General features: G+C 43.6%; 1 protein-coding gene across 1 annotated transcript; it reads right to left on the minus strand.

The window, feature by feature from the left end:
• Positions 1-6,909: 6,909 nt before the first annotated feature.
• LOC145957973 (uncharacterized) lies at positions 6,910-7,518 on the minus strand. Its single transcript, XM_083074417.1, has 2 exons — positions 7,366-7,518; positions 6,910-7,260 (listed from the first exon to the last, which is right to left on the minus strand). The coding sequence occupies exons 1-2, from the start codon at positions 7,516-7,518 to the stop codon at positions 6,910-6,912; spliced, it is 504 nt and encodes a 167-aa protein (XP_082930543.1).
• Between the last annotated feature and the right edge of the window lie 1,799 nt (positions 7,519-9,317).

The raw sequence follows: 9,317 nt of genomic DNA on the forward strand, positions 1-9,317 counted from the left end.
TCCAGTACACCTATCATCTGTATGCATGTATGCAGTATGATGCACCTAATTCTATTTGATTCTTTTTTCAAAAGAATTAACCGATGCGTTTTTGTGTTTGGATTTTGCCATTCCTCCAGACGGACTATGCTCTGCCGATTTCTGTAACCGAGGAATGATGCGTATTATATTTGAGATTTGGTGTCATCAACCAAATGATCCTTCCCTTTCTTTAGAAGATGTGTCAACCCTCCTATTGACCACTATATCTCCATGTTTCCACTAGATTATTCAAAAATCGTTGGGTCAAGAGAGAAAAGAAGGAAAGGGTATATATTTTTCGAAAGTTTGTGTTTTAGAGGGGATTATTTTATTTTTGAAAAATGGTTTTTGTAAGAATGGCTGGCCATGGTAGGCTTATGTGTTTAGGCTTGTTCGATTAAACACTTATGAGGTTAAGCACATCTTTGTTATTAATGATTGTGCTTTGACAACTTGGATAGCTTTTCTTGAGCCCCTTTGTTGAATTCAATTGATGGTACCATCATGAATTTATTTTGTTTTTTGATTGTCCTTATTTTTGCCTAAAACACCCTTTTGTGGCGTTTTAGCGGACCTTTGTTTTTGTAACCCTAATTTTTGCCTAGGTCACCCTTTTGTGGGATTCCTAGCGGGTCTTTTGGTCTTATTTTGTAACCCTAACTTTTGCCTAGGTCACCCTTTTGTGGGATTCCTAGCGGGTCCTTTGCTCTTATTTTTGCGCAGTCCCCTTTTTGGGTTTCCTGCCGAGCTTATTATCTTTAGGATTTCTTTTATCCATGATGGCACTTATTGATGCCAAGAAAAGGTGCTCCAAGTTGACACACACACTTCCACATAAAAATGATGTGGGTTTATTATTATTAAGATGATTTTAACCTCATTCATGTTTATTCAAACAGGGTTAAAATAATGTGGTCTAGAATTTTATTGCAAGCGAGAAAAGAAGCAATAAAGAATTAATGAAGAATGATTTTATTATAATCATAATGGAAACATGTGCCCTATCGAGGCTCGGGGGTCGGGCTGTCCCCGAGGAGTGATCTCTAATAGTCACTGAATTTACACATCCCTATTAGAAGGAAAAGGACGCTTGATGACGACAGCTGGCCTTGACGTTTGTGAACCAGCCTTCCTAAAGATCTGGCTTAAAGAACGTCGAGAAGGATCTTGATTCCTCTTCGTTCTTTGATCTTTAATAGGGTTGTATCCTAACCCTTGTTTCCCCGGATTGTCCTTGATAATGGGTAGCTCCGGGATTCCTTGGGAGTACTTGCCTAATCCTTGTCCTGGCAAGTATCCGTTCTTGGTGAGCATGGAGGCTACCTTCTTCATTTCTCGGGGAAACGTTTCGACATTGGCGATTTCCAATGCTTGGAAGGCGGTTTCTAAAGCTTCCTCCGCTGCATCCACGTAAGGTATGGTGGATGGTTTGCTGATGAGTATGTCATCTTCATTTTGTACAGTCACCAACTTGTCACCCACAATGGATTTGACTTTCTGGTGGAGCGTAGAGGGTACAGCTTTTGCATCATGAATCCAAGGTCGGCCGAGGAGACAGCTGTATGCAGGAGTAATATCCATCACTTGGAATTCGACGTTGAAGATAGTGGGTCCAATTTGGATTGGAAGATTGATCTCTCCCACCACTTCTCTTTTAGAACCGTCGAAAGCTCGGACGATCATATTGCTCGGGCGCATTTGGATTCCCTTGATTGCCAATTGCTTGAGCGTTCTTTTTGGCATTACGTCCAAGGAAGATCCATTATCTACCAAGACTTTTAGCGATGTGATACTCCTTGCACTTTATAGAGATGTGCAAGGGCTTGTTGTGGTTTGATCCCTCGGCGGGGATTTCTTCATCGATGAAGGTGAGGTGATCATTAGCCTTGATGTGACTAACAATCCCCTCAAACTCGTCTTGGGAGATGGTGTGCGACACATATGCCTCGTTCAAGACTTTCGACAGAGCTTGCCGATGCGGTTCGAAGCATAGGATCAACGACAACAGAGTAATCTTTGCTGGCGTCTTATGAAGTTGATCCATGATGGAATACTCGCTCTTTCGGATATATTTTAACAGCTTGTCTGTCTCCTCCTCGGATTCCTTATTTTCCTCGGTTTTTTCTTCTTTTTCTTTCCCTTTATTCTTGGGAGCTTTGTCATGAAGATCTTCGGGAGTGTAGATCCTGCCACTCCTAGTCATGCCCCCAAGTCCAGCGATGTTGGAGATATCGCTGTCGGCAAAAGAGTGGATGTCGTATATCCACGGCACAGCCTTATTTGATTTGTAAGGGAAAGGCCTTGGGACTGTGATCCTTAATGGTGTTGGACCTTCCCCTTTGTTTGTCTTGATTACCAACAACGGAGTTGACGTGTGCTCGCTTGGCGCGGTTGTTGGCTTACACTTGATAACGAACGGCGTGTGATCCATTCTTTGAATATACGCATCGATTATTTCTTTCTTTTTATTAATGTTTATTAATGGATTACTAGGAGAGATGTATGAATGACTCCTAGATCTCTCCATGATCTATATGCATGATATGAGATGATGAGGTTGAATATGCATGCATAGTGTTTATTCAACTAAGCATTATCATGTTTTTAGGATGTTCCTAAGATGATGCATGATATTGCTTGGTTTGGATAAATAACCCTTTTTTCTTTTTTTGGGTATTTTTTATTTTATATATTTTTGTATTTTTTGGGTGAAAAGGGAAACTACCTATATGAATGTGATGAAGGTAGATGTTAACACCATGTAATGGAAGATTCTTATTCCCATTTATTCTTATTTTTTTAGAATAGGAATGTTGTTTGTTTAAAGAATGCAAATGTATGCTCATACAATGTCACATAGTTAATGCACAAACAATTCACTCATCCACGAACAGTCACGAGCGAATCACGAGGTAGGGGTCTCCTGCAGAAAAGTGCATATTCAAGGAGGATCTAACTGTTCTCACTTGGTCAAAGGCCCCCAAGGTGCCCCCATTATAGGGACCCAATTCCTCTCGTCGTAAGCCGATGGAAAGTTCCAACGCACTGTCGGACTTGAGTTCATGGTTATCACCTTGAGTGATGTTTTTCCGACAACGGTCTCATAGGCTCCTATAAACCCATCAACCGGCCGTACTAACATCCACTCCCTATGGATTATCACTCATGCCCCCGGGTATAGAGGGAACTGTTGTGTGCAAAGGTTTGTGTACAGTTTGTATTTCAAACAATTGCGGAAATTAAACAAACAACAGTTATTAAAGCCATATAATAAATCATGTTATCATACAAGTGAGGGGTAGTGAAGTAATTTTAGACTATTATTTTGAAAATAATCCATCACTAAATGGGACTGACTCTCAAGGCTTCCCCAGTGAAGTCGCCATCTGTCGCCACCGGCCCGAAACGGGCTTTCGGCATTCGCGAAGGATGGTTGGACTCGTTTATTTGTTTAAAAATAGTGGATTGCTAGAATGACTTATTCTCAAACTGAGACCTCGTCAAACGAGCAATTTTATTAAAAGGCTCACTAATCCATATTAATCCCAAGCGGGACCCTCCATGGATTAGTGGTTTTCATAAAAGGAGGGTTCGTGGAGTCGCCACCAATGTTTTACTCAAAACATTGGAAAAAGGGATAAGGCAATTGATTTAAAAATCAACTTTGGCCACTACAACCAGAGTTGGGTAAGGGAGTCGATTACGCGTGGGGAAGGTGTTAGCACCCCACAGCGCCCCTTTCGGGTTCCCTATGACAGATTATTTTTAACAGAACAGTATAAAATTACTAAATTACCCCTATTTATTCTAAACAATTATGAATTGACTATCTACATGATGACAGTTTAAATATACACACAGAAAGCAGTAAAAGGAAGGATTGAAAGGAAACCTCTTGAAGCGTGCTTTTATATATTGTAAAGAACTGGGAAGCGTTTTGGCGTTCCCACGCTCTACAAGCCCGCTCCTCGCTCTCCTAGAACAAAATTTTAACTAAGGGAATCAAAAAGATTTCCCCTCGACTAGGTTCGATCCCCAAGCAAAATGGCTCGGGGCTCAAGAACTTCGTCGGATCAACTCTCCGAGTGATTTCTAGGGCAGAACACTGCTCAAAAACCCCAGAATACTCAAGGAGAGGGTTCAAACTATGTTGAAAAGTGTGTATTGACGTCAAATGACGCCATATTTATAGGAAATAGGAGCAATACGGGCGCTGGGGTCAATACGGCCCGTATTGAGAATTTGTTCTTCAATACGGCCGTATTGAACTCAATACGGCCGTATTGAAGTTCACAAATCTTCAATACGGCCGTATTGAGTCCAGTACGGCCGTATTGAAGTTCAAAACTTCAATACAGGCCGTACTGGTCCCCAAGCAGCCCGTATTGGTCCCAATTCCTCCTATTTTCTATTTTTAGCTATCCTAAGACCTCTTAGACCTATAGAGAACCCTCCTTGGGCCTTCTGGAAGTCCTTCTGGCTGACTTTCCTTTGATCTTTGAGAGTCTTCGAGTCTTATTTCCGACCCGGACAATTTTAGGGGTCTACACTTGGCCTGGGCCATAGTCTATCATCTTCCCCGTGGTCAGGTTCGCTCCTTGGAGGATGAGGCAATATCTTTGAAGAGCAAGCTGGTGGCGGCGACTAAGAAGCGTCTCTACGACGAGGTCATTCTCGGTGGCAAAGAGGAGGAGGTTTCTGCTTTGAGAGTGGGCCTTGCGAAGCTGGAGGCGGAGAGGGCGGTGCTGGAGAAGAAGCTTGAGGAAACCGAGCGGTCTATCATGGTTGAGCATAAGCGGGGTTTCCTCAAGGCAGCTCGCCGAGCGAGAATTCTTGCCCCGGGGTTCGACTTCTCTGCCATGCACGTGGAGAAAGTGGTTCGCTTTGGGAAGCTGGTAAAGGAGGACGACCTCGAGGACAGCTCTAGTGAGAATGCCTCTACTTAGGCCATTTTTGTAATAGTTTAGCTTATTTTCTTTTCCTTTGAATTCAAGTGTTGAACACTGTAAACATTGTTGTGTGTATTTATTTTTTGGTTGTTCACCTCTGCGCTTTTGGTGGGTTTGTTTGGATTTCTAATTTTCGCGTTCGCGCTTTAGGCTTGATTTTCTGTTTACGCATTTTGAGAAACACGTTCAGTATCTGTTGTGTATTTTTGTATTCAAACTTAGTTTTAGAGCAAAGTGATTTGTTCCAAGTTCGAATTCAGTCTTGGGCGAAGGCGGGATGTTTCACCGTGAGGTTCAAACTTGACCTCGGATGGATTATACCAAGGTTCGAACTCGACCTTGGGTTAAAGTGGAATGGATTGTACAAAGGTTCGAACTTGACCTTGGATTTAGTATAGTATTAATAGCATCAAGGTTCGGACTCGACCTCGAATTTGGGTGAGACGAATTTAGGTCTCGTACTCAACCTTGGGTTCAAACTCGACCTCAGATTAAAGTGGAATGAATTGTTCGAAGGTTCGAACTTGACCTTGAGTTTGGCGTAGTATGAATAGCGTCAAGGTTCAGACTCGACCTCGGATTTGGGTGAGACGAATTCAGGTTTCGTACTCGACCTTGGGTTCTGACTCGAACTCAAATTAAAGTAAAATAAGTTGTGTCGAGGTTCAGACTCAACCTCTGTTTAGCATAAAACATTTTATGGTAAAATGATGCGAGACTAAGAAAATATGAATGGAACAGAATGAGTCATTTTATTGATTGTTTGTATGTGCCTCGTTAAAAACCCTCTCAGCCAAAACCCATTTTTCTATTTTTTGGGATAAAAGACTGAGGCAGGAAAAGAGTGCACAACTCATTCGTACAAAATTAACTGAAGTAAAACTTGAGATTCGTAGCATTCCAAGTTTGCGGTATAGGTTTTCTGCTGAGTTCCTCTAGTCGGTATGCTTCATTCTCCAAGTCTTCTATAACTCATAATGGGCCACCCCAGGTGGGTGCAAGCTTCCCGTCTGGCGTGTCCTTCCGTGCGTCGCCTAGAAATCGCCACACCAAGTCACCGACTCGGAAAGAGCGAGGTCGCACTCGCATGTTGTATCTTTAGGAAGCTTGGAGCTTGCAGGCCTCTTCGTGGATTTGAGCTTCGTCTCTGAGCTCGTCAACTAAGTTGAGCTTGGCTGCTAACTCTTAAGCGTTTTGCTCGCTGTTGAAAACTTGACGTCGGTGAGATGTCTCTCCTACTTCCACTGGGATCATCGCATCAGCTCCGTAAGTCAGCCTGTAAGGCGTTTCTTGCGTTGTTGACCGGGGGGGTGCAATGATACGCCTAGAGGATGCTGGGGAGCTCGTCGGCCCACTGTCCTTTAGCATTCCCTAGCTGCTTTTTAAGTTCCCGGAGGATGAGCTTGTTGGCTACTTCGGCTTGACGATTGGTCTGGGGGTGTTCCACCGAGGTTGGGAGATGCTTGATGTCGAGCTCGCAGAGGAAGTCCTCGAAGCCCTATGCGATGAACTGCCTGCCATTATCAGTGACGAGGGTGTGAGGGATTCCGAATCTACAAACAATGTTCCTCCAGGTGAATTTCTGCACATTTTCAGTGGTGATCTTGGCGAGCGGGCATGCCTCGATCCACTTGGTAAAATAATCAATTTCCACCAGGAGAAATTTGAGTTTACCTTTCGCGGGGGGAAACGGTCCTAGGATATCCATTCCCCACTGGGCGAAAGGCCATGGAGACATCATCTGGTGAAGAGCTTCAGGTGGCTGTCGATGTGCGTTGCCGAACTGTTGGCACTCTTTACATTTTTACACGTAGGCCTGGCAATCTGACTTCAGGGTGGGCCAGTAGTATCCAACTCGGAGTACTCTGGTCGCCATTGAGCGTGCCCTAGAATGCATGCCACATATGCCTCGGTGGATCTCCTCGACGACATAGGCTGCCTAAGGTGCGATTAAGCACTTGAGAAGTGGCGTGGAGATGCCACGCTTGAACAGTTCGTCGCCGACGATCACGAACTTGGTCGACCTCAACCTCATTTTCTGAGCTTTGTCCCTATCTTCGGGAAAAACTCCTACCTTCAAGTAACTCCAAATGCCTGTCATCCATCCATGGTCTTTGATGTTGCTGGTGTTGACGATCTTGTCGTCTAGACTAGGTGAGTGCAAGGTCTCCTGGATAATGGTGCGATGTTGTCCAGGGCGTTTGGTGCTGGCAAGCTTTGAAAGGAGGTCGGCTCTGGTGTTTTGTTCTCGCGGCACATGATGTATAGTGAACTTGTCAAAGGCGAATATCTGCTATGATGCCATGTGGAAATACCATTGTAGAAGAACGTCCTTAGCCTGATACGTTCTGCTGAGCTGCTCTACCACAAGTTTAGAGTCGTTGTTGCAACTCACTCTCTGAGCTCCGAGGTCATGAGATAGCTTTAGCCCTACAAGCAGCGCCTCATACTCTGCTTGGTTGTTGGTCACTTTAAAGTTGAACTTGAGGGATTGCTCCAAAGTGACCTGGTTCAGTACTTCCAATATGACACCTGCACCACCACCCATAGAGTTGGAGGACACGTCAACGTGTAAATTCCATACCTGCGGTTCTTCGATAGAGGTAGGCATGAGCTCGGCTACGAAGTCGGCCAAGCATTGAGCTTTTAGGGCGCCACGACTTTCGTACTGGATGCCGAACTCGGATAACTCGACCGACCATGCAATCAATCGTCCGGCGAGTTCTGGCTATCTCAGGATTTGTTTTATGGGGTAGTCAGTTTTGACTATCACCTGGTGGCTCTAGAAGTAAGGTTAGAGGCGCCGAGCTACGGTGACGAGTGCCAGGGCCAGCTTTTCGATCATTTGGTATCGTTTCTCTGCATCTTGGAGGACTCTGCACTGATGGCGTTTTCTGCTACGGCCAAGTAGAGGAGGAGGTCAATTTTGTGATCCGACCTCTATAGGATTGGCAGAGTTGTGAGAAAGGTTTTGAAACTTTAGAAAGCTTCCTCGCACTGTTCCATCCACTGGAAGTTTTTTGGCTTCCGTGGCAGGGTAAAGATACGCCCTACCTTGTCTGCCAATCTGGTGATAAAACGTGAGAGGGAGACCAGCCTGCCTACCAGACGCTAGACATCTTTCATGGTCTGGGGACTGTGCATCTGAATGATGGCTTTACACTTTTCCGGGTTGGCCTCGATTGATGGAATCATGCCTAGGAAGGCAAGAGGTGACATATTGAAGGAGCCAAGAGGAGTTGGCTAGACATGAAGGTTTGGGCCAGTCAGGGCCCAATGGGCCTGATGGGCCTGGGAAGGCCCAAGTTGAACTTTTCATGGGCCATATTTTGTTATAGCTATTTTCATATGTTTTGTATACATCATGTTAGTATAGGTATCATATATTTTGGTCTTGTATTTTGGACCACATAGAGTAGCATTTTAGGTTTTAGGCTTGTTGGGCCTAGTTTTGGGCTTTATGGGCCTTTGGGCTTTTGGTACCCAATATTGGGCTCATTTTCATTCTTGTAATTTTTCCTTTCCATTGTAATTGTTTGACCAATGTAATTAGGTCATTAGAATAGGAAAATACAAGGAATACTAAAGTATGCTAATTAGGTTAAACTAGGTTTAATTTGGAAGCCATTTAAGTTACATTTGAGTCACATGTTTTGCACCATTGGTGGCTGAACATGTGACACTCAAATTAACCCTAAATGACTCTCAAATCAGACCTAAATGCACCTTGGTACCTAAATTTTCGGACTTACACATGTGCACCAAAGTTTGAATTCAAATTTCAAATTTGAATTCAAACTTTAGGCGCCAATTTGTGTAGCTTTGGTTTAGGTGCCTATGTGCTTCATTTCCGTGCATACTTAAGTCCTCCCTTCACATTTTTGTATTCACTTTTGAGAATAATGAAATTTGAGAGCTTATTCAGCCAAATTTCTTCAAGAGTCACCGAATTTAGAGAGCTACACTTTTAGGAACCCTTTTAGGTTTCCTCCTCTTTGAAGTGAGCTTTCCCTTGAACCTTAAGCTTGGATGCTTCCATCCAAGGCTTAAAGCCTTCTTCCAATCCGTGAATCATCCTCCATCTAGTGTTCATCACGTTGGTTTCTATTTCCTTGAAGAAGATCCGTGCATAAGGAGAGCTAAGGAGAAGAACATTCATCACTCCTCCTTACCATTTCCATCATTTTTGGTATCAAGAGCAAGGTTCTTCAAGGAGATAAGTTGTTTCACTTTTGAGTCCGTTTCTTCTTGTGTTCTAGTGTGTTCATTGTGTTCTTCTTGTCTTGTTTGAGTTTATTTTCGGATCTATATGTTTTGAATCACATTTTGTTCCATAGATCCATTGGT

Source organism: Cajanus cajan, chromosome 5 (genome assembly GCF_000230855.2).
Source record: "Cajanus cajan strain Asha chromosome 5, NIPB_CcT2T_4, whole genome shotgun sequence".
Lineage (NCBI taxonomy): Eukaryota > Viridiplantae > Streptophyta > Magnoliopsida > Fabales > Fabaceae > Cajanus > Cajanus cajan.

Bases quoted from the DNA above. Each gene is read 5' to 3' on its own strand.
- LOC145957973 (XM_083074417.1), bottom strand. From the start codon at position 7,518: ATGGGTGGTGGTGCAGGTGTCATATTGGAAGTACTGAACCAGGTCACT. The intron at 7,261-7,365 runs GTGAGTTGCAAC...GCATCATAGCAG, and splicing joins ATGACCTCGGAGCTCAGAGA to ATATTCGCCTTTGACAAGTT.